We start from the raw sequence: 23,958 nt of genomic DNA, 5'->3' as shown, positions 1-23,958 counted from the left end.
AAATAACATGACGACGATGGCTGTATTATCAGGACATGTCATTCTTCCCCTTCCGCGTCGCGTTGACAGTTATACCATCTGGCTTTTACTATTTTTGTATATCTCTTTTCATGTTAACCTCAGTGTTATCATAATTAAACGTATCCGATTATGAGTTCCCATACTACAAAAGCAGTCCCGATGCATGTCGAGTGGTCATCGCTAGGCCTAGCTAAACAACTCCCCAAGATAATGGTTACGCATAATGTAGATGCCACGGATGTCTTCATTACGCGCTCTCATTACTTCCGGGTTTTTGACCGTATCCGATCCGCCCGGTCAAAGGTGATAAACACTGCATCGATAGCTCTTCGGGCAAGAAAGCTACGTCTGGCTTGTGAAGAAACTCAACATAATTTCTGTCTGAAAGGGGTGCAAAAATCGTAAGTTTGTACTTGCGGTAAAATATCTACTTATTACATCGATTTGGTTTTGCTGCCATTATGTCTTGCTTATTTTTCGTAGAGTTTTGGTGAACTCGCTAACGAATTACAATGTTGGCGATCGTCTCGCTCGTAGTACACACACAACTTGTACCCACGTCTGGCGGTATCCAATGCGTTGGCGATGGCAGCATCGCAGCCTCTTTACCCGAACAGTACATGCACATATTTTTGTACATTTGAGCGATAGATTTGAGCCAGACTAGAGAAGTTAGAACAAACCCTATGACTTGGCTTGACTCGTGTCATTCTTGTACCTGCTAATTCTTATACTAGTGTAGTACTATACTTAAATGAGAGCGAAATGAGTAGGGAGCCGTGCGTGCGAGACGTACGTGCTAGACTCTAGTGCAGAGTCCAGTGTTTATTATTAGGTCTATATTGCCAGATTAGTGAAATAGACACTAGCTAGTAGTAGTACTAGCCTAAGGCACGGGGGTCTAGTACCCGGTATAGAGTACCAGTTAGTTTATATAAACATGCCGCATTATCTGGTGAATATAGCTTCGTAGGCTCCCTACATTACTACGTAAAGGAAATGTGTGTTAATCTGTTATAATGGTGGCATGTTTAACAACTTTATTTGAAACACTGGTGATTACATTATGAGCTCGGGGGGGGGGGGGGGGGGGGGGTGTTTCATCAACGTTTGTCATAGTAACAGTCAGTGACCAGAGCATCTCATCCAATCAAAACCAAGGATTTTGCTGAAATTGTCAGCGCTGACAAACGTTGATGAAACACCCCCCTGATCTCATTTCCAATGATGTTAGGTGAAATTTTTCAAACAATGACAGACAATTAACCACTTATTTGTTGAATTATGTTGTTTTTCCTTTTGAAGTTTCAACAGTTAACGTTAGTGCCTTAATTGCTGTTGAGATGTGATTGATAACCAAGAAAGAGTAAAAGACAAATTTTTTGAATTTTTTTGTTGTAAGTGTGCAATTGTGATATCGTGTAAATGTAATCAAGTCACAAATTAAGAGGTCAGGGTAAGGGTACCAGTATTCAGTCAGCTACCGGTATTCGGTCACTTATCACTTGTCACCAGCCAGTAAGTTCAACTGTCACAACACATGCAAATCACATCAATTCACATACTTGCACACTCATTCTCAACAAGAAACTCCCTTAGCCCCTCCAACAATCCATCCAAAATCCCAAATTTTACCGTCAAAAGTGCAGAATCGGCGCTACTTTCCAAACGAGCGTGCGGATTGAGCCCAGTTTTAAGAGTACGGGTCGCCAAAAAAGTGCTAAAAGTCGAGAAATACGCCGTTCTCACGCGGGATTTTTTGCTTATAGCAAACTTGGAGTGTGATGGTATCCTCAAAAACGCAAAAGAAAAACAAAATTTCCGTACGTGCTGATACAGTGTCTCAATGTACATGGGTTGAATGCAAGTGCCGATTCCCCAGTATTCGGTCACCAACAGGCGCTGCAACGTAGCCGATGCAATTTTGCGCCAACAAGGTAGCGCGTGCGGCATTTTTCAGCTGCCTTGAACACGCATTGACTTTGAACGCGCATATTGCGTGACTGAATACTGGTCGCAGTGACCGTATTCTGGGGAATTTTCAAGGAGATATATTTGGGGATTTTGTGAAATTCTGTGTGATATTTAACAAAATGAAAATTGAGATTAAAGAAATTTGATATATTTCACATACATTGCTGTATGTATTATTTTAATTTGAAAAATATCGCAAAAAAGCTCAAGTGACCGAATACTGGGGGTGTTACCCTACCTGAGTTAGAATATCCAGTGCTATTTATCAGTTGAACCCTTCTAATATATTACAATGGAGACAGAGAATTGTACAGTGAATTTATAAACTACTTTAAAAGTGGATATTTTCGCGCTACTAAGCAGAGTTTCGCATGTTTTTAATTTATTTTGATTTATTAGCTCACCTGAGCCAAAGGCTCAAGTGAGCTATTGCGATCGCCCTTCGTCCGGCGTCCGTCGTGCGTCGTCCGTCGTGCGGCGTCCGTCGTGCGTCGTGCGTCGTGCGTAAACTTTTTACATTTTCATCTTCTTCTTGAAAACCCCAAGACCGATTTTCATCAAACTTGGCAGGTAGCATCCCTAGGGGGTTAGGAACTCAATTTGTTAAAATGGGCACCATGCCCCACCCAGGGGGCCCCCAGGGGGGCCCAAACCCCCCAAAATTAAGGAATCTGTAAAAATCTTCTTCTCTAGAACCAGAAGTGATAGAGCTAAGTTAATACTATGAGTTAGTACATTGATGACTGTAGTTTCAAGTTTGTTCATGGCAGAATCAGGGGTGCCCCCCTTGGGACCCAGGGGAGGGGGTGGGGAAGGGTTCTAATGGGGCCTAAATTGTACATTTTCATCGTCTTCTTGAGAACCCCATGACCCATTTTCACCAAACTTGGTAGGTAGCATCCCTAGGGGGTTAGGAAATCAATTTGTGAAAATGGGCACCATGCCCCACCCAGGGGGCCCCCAGGGGGCCCAAACCCCCCAAAATTAAGGAATATCTGCAAAAATCTTCTTCTCTAGAACCAGAAGTGATAGAGCTAAGTTAATACTATGAGTTAGGACATTGATGACTGTAGTTTCAAGTTTGTTCATGGCAGAATCAGGGGTGCCCCCCTTGGGACCCAGGGGAGGGGGTGAGGAGGGGTCCTAATGGGGCCTAAATTGTACATTTTTATCTTCTTCTTGAGAACCCCATGACCTATTTTCACCAAACTTGGCAGGTAGCATCCCTAGGGGGTTAGGAAATCAATTTGTTAAAATGGGCACCATGCCCCACCCAGGGGGCCCCCAGGGGTCCCAAATCCCCCAAATGAAGGAATCTATAAATCTTCTCTAGAATCAGAAGTTATATATAGAGCTGAGATAATACTATGAGTGAGTACATTAATGACTGTAGTTTCAAGTTTGTTCATAGGAGATCCAGGGGTGCCCCTCTTGGATAGGGGGGGGGGGGGGGGTGGTGGTTGGAAGGGTCCAAATGGGGGCCTGAATTGTACATTTTCATCTTCTTCCTGAAAACCTCATGATGGATTTTTGTCAAACTTGGCAGGTAGCATCCCTAGGGGGTCAGGATCTCAATTTATCAAAATGGGCACCATGCCCCACCCAGAGGGCCCCAGGGGGCCCCAATCCCCCCAAATTAAGGAATCTTAAAAAAATTGGGCCCTTATTGTACATTTTCATCTTCTACTTGAGAATGCCTGGTCAAATTTTGGTAGAGCTGTGAATAATTTAGATTAGTGACTGCATGAAAGGTGAACTTGCGATACTCAGGTGAGCGCTAGACCCGCGGGTCTCTTGTTTTACATCATTTTATTTCATTTATGGCGAGCAAAAATATTTGTGTGCTGTTATTTTCGCGCTAGTTTCTGGTTGTGTGAAATGTGCGAAAATTTCAACACCGCAAAAATTTCCACTTTTACAGTAGCAAATTATTAAATGATCATTAAACTAACATTACACATTTGTTTCCATTTACAGCAAGACATTTTATCACCTAATTCATGTGAAATATTTGAGCAGACTCTTCTTGGAAAAAAAAAATGCTGGCTTTCCCCTTGACTAATGTTACGACCAAAAAAAAAAAAAAATAAGATGTGAGTATGACACTACAAGAACAGCGCACACATCCCTCAACAATGAATGATCATTAATGCAGACTTGGTGCAAGCCATTTTTGCACTTGTGTGTGGTTTGACTTATCTCTTTCAGAAAGCAGTGAATAGCATTACCCTTAACATTATTATTATTATTGGAAATTTGAACAATTATTGATTTTATGTTTTTCAGCTGTATTTTCAAGGTCATTGTCATGTTATAGACAAATCAATTAATCCCAGATCCTCTTATACTTGTTACAGACTACAAGTACTGTAAATATAAATATGATCAGGCATTCTGTCTAAGAGAAATATTGATTTTGAAATATGATTAAATCTTGTGTGTTGGGAATATGGTGATATTAACTAATCCACAGCTATTTTCAGACCAATGTCAAGGTCAAAAGATCTAAAGATGACCTGAAATATTATTTGTAGCTTAAAATAGAATAAAAATGGAACATGATCAGCAGTTCTCAGCTTAAAGTCACCAAGAGTACTAAAATGGCACACAACTAAAAGTCAATGTAAACACGCTTTAACACCATTATGGCTACAGAAAATTGACCGATTTATTTTTTTTGTAGTTTTCAGCTACATTTTCAAGGTCATTGCCAATAAGACAAAACGATTTGTGATGTATATCCTTTTGGTACTAATTACAGACTATCATCACAGAAGATGCCATTGTGTCTTGGCACTTCATCTCTGATTTATCACAATTTGAGATGTGGTGAAAACCCCAGGTGTCATTTTACGTTGATTTTTGGGTGTTTACGACCATTTTCGAATGCATAAACCAGCTATTAAACATTCCGGTCACAAAAGTCTTTTGGTAACCAATGAAAATATAGGTAAATGTCTATCAATAAACAAAATTGGTGTCACTCCTCGATGGGACGAGGAGTGATTTGTGACCTTGAACTTGGCAACTTTTTGAAAAAAAATCCAAATTTGAGGGCGCCCTACAAGAAAACGACGCATACTTTTTGGCCGATTTTTGGTAGGTACCAGGTATGTAAAGCAAGTGAGAGTCTCCAAATATGCATAATATTGGGATCTAAGCTAATTGAATTTTGAAGTTTCCAAACATGCACCCGAAAACATTAACTTTGATGCTTAACACCATTTTCGGTGACCTCTTGCGCAATAACGGATTGTCAGATCCGCGCCATAATATATTGTGCATGTTAAGGTCATAAAGTTCTTCCAATTAACAGAAAATGAGCAGTGTATCTCATCTAACCTGGCTGCAGCAGTCAGTCAAAAATAGCAAATTTTATTTAAACTCGGTTGTTCGGCCACGCATTGGTTGCTAAGGGAGGCTGTAGCTTAGCAACCGTTTGACCTTGGGGCAAAATATTTCAGAATCTTCCGTCAGACACTTGGGGGCACATTTGGTGCGAGTTTAAAGAAAATTGAAGGGGTCGGGTTAACAGCATTGGTTGATTTGATGTGGATTGACCCATATGTCTGTACGAAGTCAAATGAATGTCTACTTTTCATAAAAATTTTGTTGAATTCTCTTTATATTTTTGTACTTGTATTTTTGTATTATTTTGGACTAAATATTGATTTTCTTGTAAACTGTGCACTTAGAAACATCCATATTAAGTGCCTTATAAATGCATTGTAATATTATTATTATTATTATATTTTCTTTGTATCTTCTTTGGCTTGTAAAAAAAAAATCAAAATAATCAGGGAAAAATCTGGAGAAAAAAAAAAATCACACCACCCATGAATTTCCAAAAGTTCTGTCCAGGGATTCTTTCCATCTAAACGGGAACAGGGGTTTCCATAGACCTTGACATCCCCTATAGGATACTACTACATACTACTTCTTTTGCTTCTTTCACTTTTATACCCAATAAAACTACTGTCATTACTGCTACTTCTTCTTCTTCCAGATGAAGTACGTACTGACCTCTCGGCGGAGTATGCTGAAAACTAGTGTGCCATGCTCCAGCGTTTGATCCTCAGTAAAAATTCATGAGTTTACAAGTACAAATATTGTATGTAAAGTAAAGAGTGCTCCATAAAAATAGCTCCTCTTCCAACTGGGTTTGATGCAGAGTTGCTGGTGATATTGAGCATGTTGTCATCAAGAGCTGGTCATGTTATTGTGTAGATGTGCAGGCAGTTCAGGTGTGATGGCAATCAATCCATGCAAGATACGGTACAGCATAATGACTTTCGGCTGGACTCCTCTTTCTTGCAAGAGACCGTCATTTTTAACAAGTGGAGCATTTCATTAACAACACACTGTGTATGGTGATAGTCTCCAATGGTGAATGGAGCAGCACACCTGTGAACCACTTCTGTCCTTCTAATCATACTACCAGCACTATTGGTACTTCAATCACAAACCACTGTCACACCTTGTGTTGCTGCTACCAATACTGTTTACTAGCAGCATTCTGAATTAAAGAGCATGCCAAAACCCATGGTCGTGTCTTAAGCTAATGCCATTCATCTTTCCCCTGCCCGGTCTTTGCCAGAGTCATTGTGGATCTCCCGGAGGCAGCCGAGATGGAGGACATGGAGATCGCTCCTCCCGATGCTCCGCCCTACACCAACAACATCCACACCCGCAAGGCATTTGAAATGCTCAATGTCTTCCGAAAGTGAGTTTGTGGCATTTGTGGAGTGTGTGGGGGAAGCTCTGTTCTGATGCTCCTCCATGAACAAGTTTCTTCTTCTTTTTTTTTCTCTTTGAAAAAAAAATCAAAAAAAAAAAATCAAAAATCAGTGTTGGTTCAAAGTTAAAACTTAGACTCCCTTAGTGTAATTATGCTCAGTGGTATGAATGTTGAAACAAACTTGCAGCTACCATCTGGACTCAACTGGTGTAAATTTCAGTTTGATTTTCACAGCAGTTTGAGATAAGGCATTGGTTGATTTATCCAGGCAGATACGATGCTTGCATGAAGTGTGTATTTGTGAATCAAAAGTCCGAACCATCTTCTATACATTCTCTTAGTAAACACCAAAATCATTAAAATATGTTACTATGCATCAATGATAAGCATGCAGAGTTTGTCATAATTCAGCTCAAGGATTTCATGAGTTCAGCAGTGAATATTCTGTTCTTCCTGTTCCAAAAATCTAGGTCATTCTGTGTTTAACAAACAACAATCATGAACAAACTGAAAAAGTTCTAAGCCTTAACTTTCATTGTGATCACATACACATGTAGAGTGACGTTCATAACTATCCAGTTTTGACAGTGTTAAGTCATCAGTACAAGCTGTAATTGATTCATTTTCTGAAGGCAGTAATCCACTGTGTTTTTCAATGAGGGATTACTTACATTGTAGTACACATACCTTTAATTCTGCTTGTTTTGTTCTTCTTAAAATTACAATCTTGTGAGTGTTTGTGCAAAAAAAAAAAAAATGAATTGATGCAAGGATAGAGTATCTGATTGTATGAAGTCTCATGGCCAAAGGACTTTCCTTCATCGTACAAATGATAAAGGCTGAGCTTTTTCATTATAATACATTGTCACAGGCAAAATGTCCTCTGTGATGTCATTCTGGAGGCAGAGGGTGTGGAGATTCCTGCCCACCGCATTGTTCTGGCGTCCTGCAGCCAGTACTTTGCGGCCATGTTCACCAGCGAGCTGTCGGAGAGCCGAGCGGAGAAAATAATCTTGCAGGAGGTGGATGGGAGGGCGCTCTCCCTCCTCATCGACTTTGTCTACACATCAGAGGTGCAAGTCACGGAAGAAAATGTACAGGTATTATGAAGAGTGATTCCTTTAAAGAAATAAAACAAAATGCAAAACAGATAGGACAATCTACTTCACATTCAAACTGACTGTAATGAATAGAGTTGAGTGTTAAAAGCAAATGGAATGGTAAAAGTTGTACATCATTGCCACAAATTTTCCAGTGACCAGTGCATCCTTAAAAGCATTTTCTTTGAAGTAAAGTAAAAAAATCATGAATTGTATCTTATATAAAATGAGTTGAATCCCTCCTGATTGTTTTAGAATTGTAATAGCTAAGCATGATGTTGTAAAACCAGAAATTTTCATGTGCATGAAACTTTGAAGAATTTCACGAGGAGCAAAGATTCACGAAAGTAAAATGCACACAAAAATGTTTTTGTCTACACAAAGCATTGAATGTCAGCGCCAATTCACAAAAGTTTCACGCTGCAAAAAAGGCTGTCAGCTCTAATTCATGAGAGTTTTATGCTGCAAATGTTTCTTGTTTTACAGTTCTCTTTAGGGACAATTGATTGCAATTGCTAAGTCATTGATCAAAGCAAGATTTTTTTTTTGTTTAGATATTATATGAACATTAAAGTTGACATAATTGTGATGATTGTGTTGATATCATTTTGTTGCAGAGTCATCAAAGGTCAAGGGTCAAAGGTGCCTGAATAGGTGCTAAAAATGACGCCTTTTCAGACAGGAATGTCCAGCAGTACATATTATGATTAGGAAGGAAGGGTAGAAACAAATAGAAAATAATTTTCATGACATGGTAGTGGTAAATAGGTCAAGATCAAAAGTCACTGTATTTTTGCCAAAAATGTAAATTGAACCAATACTTCAGCTAGGAATAACCATTTCTACTTTATGGTAGTGGACAGGATAAACGAGACAATCATTAGCACTAGAGGTCATAGGCTAAGGTCAAGGTCAAGGGTCTCTGTGTTTTAGTTTGAATTGTCATTTCCAGCCATAGCTTCAGCTAGGGGATGGTGTTGTTATCATATCATTGGGTTTACGTTTACGTTTACGTCGGTACTCAGCAAAGTCCAATTCTGGATATGATGCTAAGGATGAAACTTGAGTATGTGATGCCGGTGGACGGTTGTGCAAGAAGAAAATAGATAAATAAACAGTTAGTTGCCTGAAATGACAGGAGTTTAAAGGTCAAGGTGAAAGGTCACCAGCATAACTTCTATGGGGAAAAGTTATTGACAACATTTATCAGTGTAATGGATAGAAATGAATTGGGAAATATTGCTCTTGTGTAGGCAGGATTAAACATCAATTGTTGAAGTCAGTGGTCAAGATACTGAACCTCATCTAAGTGTAAATGAAGAAGTGTGTTTTTCACATTTTTTTTTATACGGAGAATAAAAAATACTTGATAAGTGACAAAATTACCACATGTACGATAATTATCTCACAAAATTTACCTGATCAATCAAATCCAGACCCTTTTGCCAGCCGCCAGCCTGCTCCAGCTGAATGACGTCCGTGTGGCATGCTGCGACTTTCTCCAGAAGCAGCTGCATCCCACCAATTGTTTGGGGATCCAGGCCTTTGCCGATGTCCACTCCTGCAGTGATCTCTACCACTACGCCCAGAACTACACCATGCAACACTTCAGGTATGGGAGATTATGCACATCTGCTGTCATAGTTTGGGCACTGTGTTAGACTTCAGTAAAGCATTGTTGAGATAGCAAGCCGGGATTGTTCGCCTAATATACACATTACAGCATTTCATTCATTCCAAATGTACACGCTAAAATATGCTACGGCTGGATGTTGTTGAGAAACTTGTGCATAGGAAGACTGTAATTGATTATACTTATCCCTGGTAAAAGTCAGGAACTTTATATGTGGTATATATTTCATAAATTTTGTGAGTCCACCGATCTTTGTGAAATTAACAACTCCCGAAATATAGCCTTCCATAGTGCAAGTGGGTTGTGTATTGTCCCTGGGATGGAAATTGCTGATTTTCTCACAAAAAGAAATAGCTACTCTTTCACATTCCATCAACAGTTCCATTAGTAGTTCACTCGCGAAATCATTGTACAAGTCCCAGCATGCAAAATATTGTACTTGCAAAAATGTGGCAGCATATGAATTGTGTAAAAAACTTGCATGTTTCATGAATAACTGTACATCTGGCACACACTGTATTGTACTATGTCTCTTTTCATCTCTGTCTTCCTCATAATTCCCGATGCTCACACTCTACTATTGTTTATTGGATGTGAGGAAGTACTTCTTTTTTTTTTTTGCATCAGAGTGGTTGATATTTGGAATTCAATTCCAAAAGATGTGGTCTCAACATGTTCTGTGAATGCCTGTAAGAATAAGCTAGATGAACTCTGGAAGGATGTTGCCTTTTGACTACGAGTAATGACATGAGGTCTTTGGTCTCAAGCAGCTTACACCCCTCCCTGCAGTGTGTATGTTCCATAATTGTAGGATATCACGATAAGATTTAACTTGATTTGAGTGAGATTAGTGCAGGCTATATATTAGAAGGATCACCAGTAGGAGAGGATAACCCCAGCCTGATCGATGAACAGGCCTTGTCCTAAACCGTCATTCCAAAAAAGTAAGAGTAAAGTAAAGTATACATCTGTCTAATTGAATCTATTAATTTTGTCCATCATTTTCTCCCCCTCCAGTGCCGTGGTGCGCAGCGACGAGTTCTTTGCCCTCTCAGCGGCTCAGGTGTGCGAGCTGATCAGCAGCGATCACCTCACCGTTCATTCAGAAGAGGAGGTAAAGCTCGTCTCAAAGTAGAGATAAGGCAGAGACTCCAACTCTCATGCTTTTAGTGGGAGATCTCCAACTTTGAGGCCATTTTCTCAAAATCTCCAGCTCTCCCACTTAAGTTTGAATTTCTCTCACTCTAGCTGTGTGTGTCTCCAGCTTGAGATGTCTTTTCTTCCACTTAAAATTTAGCTTTCTCCCACTTGAAATTTGAATTTCTCCATCTTTAAATTCAGCTTCTTAACATGTTAAATTTAGCTTTTTTCCCACTGAACAGTTAGCTCTGTCCTGCTCAACTTAAGTTTTGTCATGCATGTTCAAAAGTGAGGTTGAGATAGCACCAGAGACCATCTTTAACCCGAGAGCTTGGGCCACAAGGAATGTCATACTTCATGTTCATAATGTGCATATGTGCACATAATATTGTCCGCATGTTTGCACAATCAGAGTCTCTAGTGTGCTTGGGGGGTCCGGGTGGGATAATCTCCTATTTAAGAGATAGTTGGGGTTGGAGTCTCAGACAAGGGGAAGATGGATGCCACTGTGGCACAGCTCTGCTGTGGATTATGAGCTAACATTGTCACAAGCACATGATCTTGTTTAAGATTACATAATCATGCAATGTTTTCATCCCTCCTGAATTGGCCTGTGCCATCAGCTCTCAGACTAGGTACTTGCAATTTGCTTGTTTGTCTGTCATCTTGTGACTCTGTTACTAAAGGTGCATGCAACTGGGAAAGTATGCAGGCACTATTGATGTACTGTATTAGCTGGTCATTTGGCTGAGCGAGGCTGAAATCCACACACATGTATGAGTCTTGCAACCCTCAGCTGGAATCGTTGCAAATGAGTTAGTGTCAGTCCAACACATTCCTCAAGAGGAGAGCCCCTGAAAATGTTATTAAGCCACAGTTGAGTTCAGGTCATCAGCAAAAAAAAATTTTTTTTTTCATGTTTGTTTTGTCATATTGTATATTTCCAGTTTTGAAACTGCATATATTTTTTTCAACATAAGCTTTCCCAAGTAGAAAAGTGCTCTCAGTTCGTAGAAATTCAGAGAAACGGTAATTGTCTAACCTCAACTCCTTTTCATTGTTTCGTTCAAGTGTAGGAGACTTCACCATTGCAGCGTACAAGCTCAAGACATGTAAAAAGTCACTCACATTGGGCAGATGGTGTGAGAAAAAAAAATCGAAGCATGCTGGCTGTTAACATGCCAGCAGATATATGACCACAACACTTTCATTTTCAGTTGTAGGTTTATAAATGTTGAGTAGGAAACATGACCTCAAAACATTTAGACCTATTGAAACTCCTACTTCTCACCCCTTGTGGACATTATTGTCTTCCATTCAGTTAATGCTCTCTTATTATTTGAGGTGTCATTTACCATTTTATGTGTTTTATGAACAGTGTAATGAGACCCCACAAAGAGATGAAATTAATTCTTCATAAACTACATACATTTGTTCCTTGACCCATCAATATTTTCATGTGTACCTCTTTCTTACTGGTACTTTTATATCATATACTTGTCCCAAATACACTTGTATGTATGTTTTGGGATGAGGATATGCAACTAAGGAATCGGACTATTAAAACCAAACTGAGCAGATGGCAGGTATGGTTTCAAAAGTGTTTCAGTGTGAAATAATTTTGAATTGCCTGGATTAGGTCTCTCATGAGAAGTTGACACTTTCATCTTTGTTTCATCTCTTAAAAAACTTGCTTGTAAACTTTACCCCACCCCTCCTGCCAGGTCTTTGAAGCAGTGGTTGCCTGGGTGAGACAGGATGAAGCAAACCGCAGTGACTACATGCCTCAGCTGGTGGAGTACGTCAGGCTACCACTGCTCCCCAAGGAGTACCTCATTCAGCGAGTGGACAAGGAGCCCTTAATCAAAAGTAATGCAGGACCCACCGGGGCCTATTCCATGAAAATGTTCGCAGTTGTATTAAATCACAATAATTTCAGTTCCTATGGCAACAGTGTGAATGTTCGTGGCTGATTGGTTGGGTGTCCTTGCTGCTTACATGTATAGCACACCACTTTGTGAAATGGTATTTTGCAGGAGTGCAGATATGCCTCAGAAGTGATGGGAGGTGTAAGAGCTGTAAATTTCCTCAGCTATTTTGTGAATGAGTTGGAAAATTGATGCATGTATTGTGATTAGTCAAATATGCCACTGAGTACACACAAGGCATTAAGCTTGGAGGGATGAATTTAGCGTACCTGGTAATTGCACCCAGTTGTATGATTTATGAACTCCTGAGTACAGAAATTGTAGTACAGACTCACACCAAAGTTGTGTGACATATTGGAGACACAGTCAATGCATAAGGCTAGATTTTCTTCTTCTTTTTTGTTGGTGAACCAACATACATTTCAAGGCTTCTCACGTGTTACATGGACGTCGAATAACGTTGTATGCAGGGCTAGGGCTGTGAGAGATACTTTGTTACTGCTATACTTGATGTTATCACTTTCTCATAAACATTTAATCATAACAAACTATCAACTTTCCTATAAAGATTTTATCATTACACAAAAATTGTTATGAATACTTTTGAAACTGACAAGTACTCTTCATCGTACCAGCTTGTTGCACGTTCCCACGTTGCCCCAGATTTCCATGGGCTCTATACATGTGAAGAGTTTTCTCAACATCTCCATTTTCATTCTCTGTTGTATTTCCGATGCTTGTAGGTAATAGTTCGTGCAAAGATTTCCTGATCGAGGCGATGAAGTACCACCTACTACACAAGGAGGAGAGGAGTCGAATGAAGAACCCGAGAACCAGGAAGCGAACACCAATCGGTCTGCCAAAGGTGAGGCAAAGTGATGTGGATAAGTGTTCATGACTCTTCCTCTTTTAAAGGAGACCTCCGGATGATTTGCAGGCTTTTACATATGAGAATCTATAAATTGGTTACACTGGGTGCAGAGTTTCAGACTTTGTAGTGATTGGGATGAGGAATAGGAGTGTTTTCAAAATTTATAATGAATCAAGATGAACAAGGTTGATGACATAGCAGCCTCACAACAAGAATGCATGAGTTGGGGCTCAAGGAAGCAGAACAAAAGAAGAAGGCATGCATAAATTCTACACAGGTGAACTTGTTAAGCACGTGGTATTGTAATAGAATTACATTGCTCCATTTCTGAAATATGTGAGACTCCTATGTCATCAACACTGTTCAGTGTAATTTGTTTAAGATTTTTTAGAGTATTGATTTCTCTGCTCAAGGATCACAGTAAATTCCACAAATCTATACATGGAGCTCTTGATCTATGTACTACAGAATGTGAAATTATGAAAATTGTCTGGAATGCCCCTTTAAGGAACTACGCAATGAAAATGCATGTTGACTTGTGTTGAATTATAATATCATCAGCATCACATATCTCACCAAATGAATATCTAAATATGTGCCCTATATTTTATACTGATTTTTCTACTATTTTTCTTCAGATTATTTGGATGCACACACAAAAACAACTCATCAACTTCCAAACCAAAATTTTGTCCATAACATAATCTGTCAATCATTGCTAAAAGTCTGATATGATTTAACAAAGAAATTGGAAAGTATCCTTCCCTAGACAGAGCATATCCTGTATATTTCCATGTTACTAATATGATTAACCAAAGACATTGCAGAGGTTGATTTGTCCTTGGCTCTGATCCGTGCCTGTTTTGTGATGAATGCAGAGACATTGAAAGCAATGTGATGGGATTAGGAAAAAAGTGATGGGTGGGGGAAAAAAAAGGCAGGTTTGAGATGTGTGACTTTCTGAGAAAGACAAGGTCAAAGGTCAGGATGAAGCATGGTGCAGAACTTCACAGATTGCTAAAAGTAGAGAAAACTTTACAGAGAAAGAGATGACAATACAAAATGTTGGATTGAGACAAATAGAGATAAGCAGAGGCATATTTGTTGACATATAATGCCATTTTTTCCCCTCATTTGAAAGAGCAACTGCAGAGGAAGGGTTTTACTACTATCATGGTACAGACCAAGATAAAATTGAATTATGTGGTAGTTTTGCCTCTGAGATTTACAATCTCCCTTAAAATCTCCCATTTGCATGTATGGACATAATAGTATGGAAGATTTTCAAAATGGAAGACCGCTGGCCATATTATTTTATCTATCGCTGTTGCCCCCTCTATCTTCTATGTGTGTGCTGCAGTTAATGCTGGTGGTTGGTGGCCAGGCACCGAAGGCCATCCGCAGCGTGGAGGTGTACGACTTCAAGGAAGAGACCTGGACGCAAGCAGCTGAGATGCCTTCCAGGAGATGTCGGGCAGGTAGGAAGTCCGACCGAAGTTTGATCACATGACCTAATTTGTGCACCTTTGGATTTACATTCTCGTATGTTACCCAAGCCCCTTTATTGTCGTCAGCCATGTGGTTGTGTGATAATTTTAATGACGTCTTGAGATGTGGTTCTGACAGGATTAAAGGTAGGAGCCTTTATTTGCAGACACAGCCAAAGTAGCAATTCATAATTTGGTCCGTCCTTGTTGAACCCTTCGAACCACAGGAGTTGCCGTTCTCAATGGCATGGTCTACGCTGTCGGCGGCTTCAACGGGTCGCTGAGAGTCCGGACGGTTGACGTGTATGATCCCGTGAGAAACATGTGGTCTTCGGTGGCCTCGATGGACGCGCGGCGTAGCACGCTCGGGGTAGCGGTGCTGAATGGCATGATTTACGCTGTCGGTGGTTTCGATGGTACCACAGGTAATGTAGCTGGTGTATTCCTCCGCTTAATTTGCATGATGGTACAAATTGTTTGATACAAAAGGGAATCTCCTTGCTGAGAGAATAGTTTTAGTAAGACTTCAACTTTACCTTTTTACAGCAAATTGATGACAATCATGCAAACCATTCCTGATTTATTGATGAATTTCTCAAAAATAGTCACCCACTTCGGAGATTTGTGACACTGTTCAGTGTTCTATCAAAGATAATGAAAATTATTGTTAGATATAGTGTATTCATACAAAGTGCAATAAAAGAGCCATGCATAAAAGAGAAAGTTAAGTATTACGTGTCAATGACATGTTTGTCAATGCAGAAAAAAAAAAAATTGCTTCGTAAGTATGTCACATGCCATCCTGTTGCCAAATATGCAATAACAACAAGAGTTTGTTAAGACCAGGGGAGCATGGAAACATTGGTAACCATTGTCATTTCCAAGTAGAATCAGGTTCCAGTATGTGTGATATGTAAATGTAATACTCTATTTGTTCAGGGCATTTAGAGCTCTCCAGGGCCCCATTTCATGAAAAGTTGATATGACACCAACCCTTACTGGAATAGCAATTGTCATGGCAATGACAAGAAACCAGCTCCCTCATTGGCTGTTGCTGTGGAAAGTTGTCATTCCGGCAAAAGTTGTTATTCTAACATCTTTTATGAGATGGGGCCCAGGAGTGTTCCTGAAGCCCTCTAAACTCTTTATGAATAGACAATGGGGCCCTGTGGTGCTTGAAAATTATGCCCCACTTGAGGCTAGCTTCAGAAGTGCTCCTAAACTCTAAACTGTGTTGTGATGGTCGCCAACGTTTAGAACACTCTGAAAGTGGTCAGCGGTTCAGTGTTGTACATACAGTCGATATGGTAGAAGTTCCCGTGCACACGAAGGTCACCATGACAGTCATATGAGCCCCTCTCTGCCACTTTGATATGGTCTCGGTGAGCAGTGACTTTTCTGTATGAACAAACTTAGAGGGGCATAAGTTCAGACGCTTCATTAGTGCTCCTGGGCCAACTTTGTGTGTAAAATGGAGTTATAAGTTGCCTCCCACAAGCTGCACCTCTATACCAGCCAACGATCCCGTCCCTCTCCCGTGTGCAGGTCTTAGCAGCGTGGAGGCCTACGACCCCAAGGTCAATGAGTGGAGACCGGTCGCCCCCATGAAGACCCGGAGGAGCAGTGTGGGTGTGGCGGTCCTCAACGGTGAGTGATACCAGCCTTCCAATTTGGCTGGAGACAGGAAAAAGTGGATGGATGATATTTTATGGAACGGGTCAAGAAAATTCTGCATTCTCATTGGTCAAGAGCTGTGCGTCGATTCTTACTGGCTGCACATGTGATATCAATTTACCATTTTAATCGCTGAAAATAAACACTGTAAATGTGCTATCGCATGCTGATATAGCAAGAATTTGTGTATTTAGCAAGCATTCGCGTATTTAGCAAGAGATGGCTACCCGTGTATCCAGTAATAATAAGCAGGTAGAATTCACGCACTTAGCAAGAAATGGCTGGCCTTGCATCCATTGAATTTAAGTTATCTGATTGGTTGAAATTGAATCACATGACATTCTGTGGACTTCACCGTAGCACTTGCCAGGCTGCATGTATAGTTCACAGTCTATAAAACAGATAATGCACATATTGTTTCATGCATCAGTAGGACTAGTGTGCATGCAGTAACTGGAAATTAGTCTAACAATTCCATAGTTACCTTATGCACACAATTTCCTATTGACGCTCTTGGACCCGTGCATCATTTGCATAATAGTAAACACTGCTGTGTGGTTACCTCCTTGCAAGCTCTTCATTGACACGGATGGTTCACTATACAGAGGTCTTTACTGTTGATGATGATGATGGTAGTGCAAACAATAGTAGTAGCATTAATGATAATGATTATAGTTATGATAATAGTATCAACAATGATATTAATGATAAGAAGTATGAGATGGAGGATGAGGGCAAGGGGAAGATGAAGAGAAGATTGAGAAGGAGCAGATGAAGAAGAAGACAACAAATCCGCAGAAAATGTATTATTGTATTCGCTATATATTCAGCAAGTTTAATTCTGTCGCGAATCAGGACTTCTTGACAATTTCACATGTAGTTCCATGATTGTGGAATACAGCAGTGGACGGAGAAATGTTTACGTGAACATGACATGTCGGGATTAGAATATATGTCCGCATGTTTTAAAATTCACGAATAGCACCCAACGTACGAAATTCGTAAAAATAAATACCCCCATAAAAATATATAGCATATACAGTATCTGTGACAGCGTGTATTGCATGGTTGCTTGTCATGCCCCGGTATGATATTGTTTTGTTTTTGTCTGTGCGTTATCCGTTACAGGTTACCTGTACGCAGTAGGTGGGTATGACGGGGCATCAAGGCACTGTCTGAGCTCCGTGGAGCGGTACGACCCAACCGAAAACAAGTGGATGCCAGTAGCAGAGATGAGTACGAGACGAAGTGGAGCAGGTAATGAAAATTTAGCTTCTGCTTCTCAATGACGGACAGTTTTCTGCTCTCTCTCTCTCTCTCTCTGTATTAAACAAGCCGTCACATTTTATACAAAGTTACTTCTCGGGGTAACAGAGAATGCTTTTGGAAATATGTACTGTAAAAGTGGATATTTTTGTTTGAGCAATTTTTTTGCGCTCGGCCAGGTAAGATGAGTTTTTCGGAGTCAAGATATCAACTAATGGAACATATGGCAAGCAAAAATATTTGTGTGCTTTTTTTTTTGGAGGGGGGCTAGATTTTGTTTGCACGAAATGTGCAAAAATTTAAAAACTGCCAAAATTTCCACTTTTACAGTACCACATGTTCAGACTTAGTTTGTAAGTGCTTTTTAGCCATTTCCCTGTTGTTTTCTCTTATCCGTATGAATATTCCCTTTCTGCTGTGTAGTTGATGGACCCACCTTGCAAGAAAAATATTTAGTGAATATTAGGAGTGAATAGTAAGATCCTATGTCACAGTAGTGAAAGTGCTCTAGCCCACCCTAGCAAACTCTTCCCATTGCCATCAGAAATTGTATGTGACATGTGTTCAGCCCCAAAATGTAAATGTTTGTGACAGTCTCTATTTAGTTTTCTCTGAATGTGTTCTACCTTTTTCCATCCTATGTGTTATACATTGGCTCACCTTATAAAGTGAATATTTCATGGGCAGTATGAGTTACATGTCTCGACCCCGTGTGTTGCCATCTTTAGTTTTACTGTACAAAGAAAGGCAAATGTTAAAGGTCCAGCAGACTTTCCATATGATAATGTGTCACTAAACATAAGGTGGCACTTACTATCTCAGCCAAGAAGGTTATGTGATTGGCGATGCTGGTTTGTTTGTTTGTCTGTCTGTTTGCAAAATATAAAAAAAAGTTATAAATGGATTTGAATGAAATTTTCAAGAAAAGTTGGTAATGACGCAAGGAACAGATGATAAAATTTTTGTAATAGTCCGAATCACTGTCTGGATCCAGGAATTGTTCAAAAATATTTTTAAGGATTCGTAGGGCCAACAATGAGGGAATTCAAGCTGCTCATATTTGAGGCACACATACGTGTACTGAGTACGTGATCGAGGCGTGACAAGAAGCTATGGTACAAGTACAGACGCTGTACAAGAGAGGATTCTTTGACTGGGAATCCATCTTGGGCCATTTTTAGCATATACATGTATGCATACATTAGTGGAAATGAGCTGCATGACAAAGGTCCGCGTTCTCCGAGTGCTTTTGTAGATTGTTTTGTTTGAACTCTGTTTGTGTGTAACCTTTCTCTCTTTAACACCGTCTTTCTTCATTGTCTGATGTGATTGACCAGGTGTCGGCGTGGTTGACGGCCTTCTCTACGCCGTGGGAGGCCACGACGGGCCGATGGTCAGAAAGAGTGTCGAGATGTACAACCCGGACATGGACAAGTGGACACAGGTGTCCGAAATGACGCTGTGCAGACGCAATGCAGGTTAGACATAGGGACACAAGGGGGCACTGTGCGTGGTATACTGTAAAATGAAACATATTTTGCATGCATGAAACTTTTGTGAATTTTGCAAGGAGCCAAGATTAAAATGCACTCTAAAGGTTTTGTCTACACAATGCATTGAATGGCAGTGGCAATTTGTGGAAGTTTCCTGCTGTGAAAAAGGCCATCAGCCCCAATTTGCGAATGTTTCTGGTTTTACAATTGTGGATATATGTGTAAGACTCTTGACTTTGAAAGAGAGGTTCCGGGTTCAAGTCCTGCCAAGTATTTGCGCACTTGAACGAGATTTTTACCCACAATGTCCCCCTTGGCCCAGGTGTAAGAATGAGTACCTGGGAGTGATGGAGTAATAATAATAAATGCAGGGGTCTCTGGAAGAATAGTGTTCACACAGAGTATGCTGCCCTTGCTATATGATGTACAAATAATGCACATATGTTACATGGGGTGCGATAAAGAATTATCCACCCAATAGTAACTTTCGACCAGTTGGAAACACAAGCAGCTGCTGAAGTTGTTTTGGATTGTTCAAACATTGTGGAAGGTGGATAGTTTTACTAATGCCTGACCAAGTAAGGTTCATTATTTGTTTTATGAAATGTTGGCATTATTTGAATTTGGTGGCAGCCATTTCTTGAAGACACCAAGGCCAGTTTCAGCTCCAAGCTAACTGTACTGCACACACAAACAATTGCAAGGCATTTGTAATACACAGACAATGACACTTAGCATCGTACCAGTCATAAGTATCATAATGTCTACTAAAAAGTAAAGTTGGCTTTTAGGAAAAAACTAAAAGACCATTTGCATGATAGCTCTCAGCCAATCTTTTGATTAGGATCCATTCCATACAACCATTTTATATTCATGACCTTATATGTAATGATAAGGAAATTGATCACATGTTTTTGTAGTAGGGGAGTATGTTGCATGTCACACGAATGTGACTATGCTTTTGCAGTTGATGTACATGTATGTATGTGTGTCTGAATGTATTGTATCATATGTATGTGTGGCTGGATGGCTGGATGAACGTATTTGTACATTGTACATGCAAGCATGTCTGTATGCGTGTATGTGTCGACTGTGGACTGGTATGTATGCATGTATGTGTTAATGTTTGTTATATTGGTGCATGTCAGTGAGTGTGTGTGTGTGTATACTCTTTCATGTTATTTCCTTGACTTTCCTCAATCCAACTGCATTAAAAATGGAAATGAAAGCATGCAAGCCGATATGAAAGGAAACAGGAAAGAGGACAGAATAGAGAAGAATACCGCTCAAGGAGTTAAGGAAACAACCAGGGAAACACTTCTGCACACAAATACATCGCAAATTCACTAAAACAATAGCAGTAGTTTCAGAGCAGAAAGTGCAAGAATCAGTCACAACAGCTGCCAGGAAGTGTTGTATGTGATGCTTAAAGATGACACCATGTTCCCCCCCACCCCAAAGTAAAGTGTGCACCATTTCATGCAATGAAAAGATAAAGTTCTCATGAGCTGTGCATGTTCTTTATTCTTTAACAATCTCATACATACATACAAACATACATACATACATACATACATACGTAATAGAGAGAGATGAGTCAACATAAACCTTTGCGATTCATCATTTTTTTGTTTCCATTCCTTTTTTGGCCCTTTCTTCTTCTTTCGTTTATGAATGCCGACATTTTATTCCATCTGTATGTGGTGCTCCAGCCCACCCTACCTCCTGTAATTTTCAAATTGCCACACCTTTAATATACAACCAAAAAAATTGTCATAAAGCCATGGATGTTAAGGTGTCCTATTACAATAACTGTGTACGTGACGAGCAGAGAGTCTTGAACTGTAGTCATGTAATAAAGCATCTAGGAATCATCACTGTCTCTTTTCCAGTCTTCTTTTCCTACATTCCATTTTATTCAAAACAGTGCCTTGTTTTGGGATAGAGAGTGGTGCCAATGAGATACACATCTATTTTACTGTAAACGTTGATATTTGCGTGTGATTAATTTTTCACGCTGAGCGGCTCAAAAACATGTTCGTGGGTTCTTGAATTCGCTTTGCGCAATTGTCAACCCATTCAAAATGTGCAGAGAAAATTGTGAAGATAATCTTAGAATTGGCACTAGCCAGAAGTAGCGCAAGATATGCGAATATTAATATGCTGCAAAAATTTCTGCATTTGCATTATATTATTGTGGCTTCTTTGATTTGGTCATGTTATTAAGCACGAAATCTCTTGCCATTTATTATTCCATTAGGGGTAGCCTCCGTCAACGGCTTGCTCTATGTGGTCGGCGGGGACGACGGCTCCGCGAACCTGGCCTCGGTGGAGTGCTACAACTCGCGGGCCGACACCTGGAAGCTGGTGACGTCGAAGATGACCACGGGGCGGAGCTACTCGGGCATCGCCACAATCGACAAGGTCCCCTCGCTGAATACCTTCCGGGAAGGCAATGCCCTCCAGTGGGAGTCCGAGAGCATGAAGACAGAAGGCGCCTACGGACCGCTCCCCAAGCTGTGATCACTCTCGATTGCTTCTGGAATCGGCTTGCCTATTGGACTTGTGTCCTGAAATTGACACTGACGGCCTGCCCAGCAGCTGCCGTTGACCGCCATTGGAGGACACATTGTTTGTTTTTCGTTGTCGAGCATGAAGTGGACGATGAAATGGACAAAAGCAAGATCGCATACGGTACTTGCATGGCGTCCGAAGCTGTACCAAGACAGATCTTGGGCAGCAGTGCAGCGTGATCTGCGTAATGAAGGGATTGATTTGAGCTAATTTCACTTTGCGCGGCATTATGTTTTGGTTTGGGAGAGCAAATTGAGGCATTGAGATAGGAAGGTGTTAGTTATGTCCAGGAATGTGTGACATGTTCACGAGAATCAAAAGAATAGAGGGACCACCTTAGCCCATTATGCGCTTTGAGTGCCGATTTGGCGTAGAAAACCCCATAGCCTTGTATGCACTGTCCAAAGTCCCCGGCACTGAAAGTGTTAATGCAGATAGGTATGCAGCGTCACTGCTGCGAGGTCCCAACATAAAAAATGAGGGTATCTCGGTGTACATGTGTCTGTTGTTTGTGACCTGCATCAAAACGAGTCAATAGACCAAATATTAACGGGTGCGACCCCACTCAGGCCATGCACAATCTATAGGGAAGAATCTCTCTGATCTGTGTATTTTCCCATTCAGTTGAGAAATAGTTGCCAAAAGTAGATCCCTTGGACCAAAGTGGAAAGGATGTGCCGCTCAAACTGCATTCCATCGGTCAACTCTGCTGACCCCGTCTGGGGAGGGTTATGTACCATACAGCTGGTTGCCGTGGGCCACAACTCAACACTGAGCTGCGTTCCACTTCATGCACAAGGTTCCTTGACGGAGATTTTGTGTCCGCTTGTGGATGCCACTTGCACTACAGGCTGCCAGAGGCATCAACACTTTGTTTTTCGATTATTTCAGTAAATATTTGTGGTTTTTTTTTTGTAAGATAGACAATTATTGAGTCTTTAATAACTGCCCCTTCTCCTCCTTCCAAGTGAATGGACTACTGCCGTGATACCCTCCCCCGGGTTTAACACTCTGCACCTCAGAGCAATAATTGGTGTTATCGTGTTATTGAAGCAAGTGGATGATGTGGAAATTTCTCTCCGCCAAGTTGTCCTCACTTCTGCGCTACGCTCCTCCTATTTAATGCCAACATTCTTTCATCAATCCGCTTATGTGGCAACAATCGGAGGGTATGTCCGTACGTTCTTCTGCAATATTTGATTCGTATGGGATGTAAATGCAATTCTTCAAACGAAATGGTTAATTGGTTGATGTATTCTAGTGTCTTTGTGTATGTGTGTCTTATTCCTGAAAAGGAAGTAGTGAAGGGGAGGGAAGGGACCTGTACAGCGCTAGTAGTGCCACATAGTGAATATTTTCACAAAAGTATTTATTGACGAGGATGGCATTCTCAGATGTTATTGTTGGAACTGTACAGTAGGAAAGTGCTGCCTTTTGTTTTTCTCGGGGAGTGTGTGCGTAGGTAAGTCTTTGTGGCTCTTTTGTCGTAATGTCAGGTGCGTGACTGTTTTTCCTTCATTCTCGGCTGTCGTGTCTCCTCTCAGAGTAGCTCCGCCGGCGAGCTGTGCTTTGAGACGAGATGACGCCGTGAGAGGTGGATATCGTGTGGGAGATAAAAGCTGTGCTTCCCTGTAGACACTGGGAGGCAGTCCTAGCGTTTTAGCGGCTTTTTGACAATTACATGTCAGAAGGGCTTTCTTGATCTCAAACATCTCTGCACTGTACCAGAGGAGTATATCATACAGTGCACCTTTGAAAAAAAATGAAACAAGGCTGCAATCGACCAAGTTCAGGGAAATTGTTCTGTTCAAGGCTGTGCAGTTAGCAAATTGCATCTGTCCATCATTGGGATTTTAGGTAGGACTGAAGATTAGAGCAGAATTCAAGGATCAAATTTTGTTATTTCCTCAGTTAAAGTACATACAGCTGCATCGCTGCTCTCTTTATTTATTCCTACTGCGTCATTATTTTGTTCAGAAATGGCTGAATTCTGGGACTGCGTTTTGCTTGAGGCCATTATGAGTTTAAATGGCATACTTTAAAAAGAGAGAAAAAAAAT

General features: G+C 40.6%; 1 protein-coding gene across 1 annotated transcript; it reads left to right on the top strand.

The window, feature by feature from the left end:
- The first annotated feature begins 330 nt into the window (after positions 1-330).
- On the top strand, positions 331-22,796 carry LOC139724703 (kelch-like protein 3). The gene is made up of 13 exons (XM_071635826.1): positions 331-422; positions 6,593-6,718; positions 7,605-7,833; positions 9,270-9,445; positions 10,484-10,580; positions 12,331-12,475; positions 13,278-13,399; positions 14,766-14,883; positions 15,120-15,317; positions 16,438-16,539; positions 17,695-17,823; positions 19,170-19,310; positions 21,586-22,796. The coding sequence occupies exons 2-13, from the start codon at positions 6,624-6,626 to the stop codon at positions 21,846-21,848; spliced, it is 1,815 nt and encodes a 604-aa protein (XP_071491927.1). The 5' UTR covers positions 331-422; positions 6,593-6,623; the 3' UTR covers positions 21,849-22,796.
- The last annotated feature ends 1,162 nt before the right edge of the window (positions 22,797-23,958 follow it).

This window comes from Diadema antillarum, unplaced genomic scaffold (genome assembly GCF_040938485.1).
Source record: "Diadema antillarum isolate AM-2024a unplaced genomic scaffold, OU_Dant_1.0 scf00000226, whole genome shotgun sequence".
Taxonomy (NCBI): Eukaryota; Metazoa; Echinodermata; class Echinoidea; order Diadematoida; family Diadematidae; genus Diadema; species Diadema antillarum.
Note: the sequence above shows the minus strand (reverse complement) of the source record. Positions and strands in the feature narration are given on the sequence as shown.

What these genes read in the sequence shown, in the direction of transcription:
- LOC139724703 (XM_071635826.1), top strand. Translation starts at nt 6,624, where the DNA reads ATGGAGGACATGGAGATCGCTCCTCCCGATGCTCCGCCCTACACCAAC. An exon ending in CCGTTCATTCAGAAGAGGAG is followed by an intron (nt 10,581 to 12,330) that starts GTAAAGCTCGTC and finishes CCCTCCTGCCAG; the next exon opens with GTCTTTGAAGCAGTGGTTGC. An exon ending in CACCAATCGGTCTGCCAAAG is followed by an intron (nt 13,400 to 14,765) that starts GTGAGGCAAAGT and finishes TGTGTGCTGCAG; the next exon opens with TTAATGCTGGTGGTTGGTGG.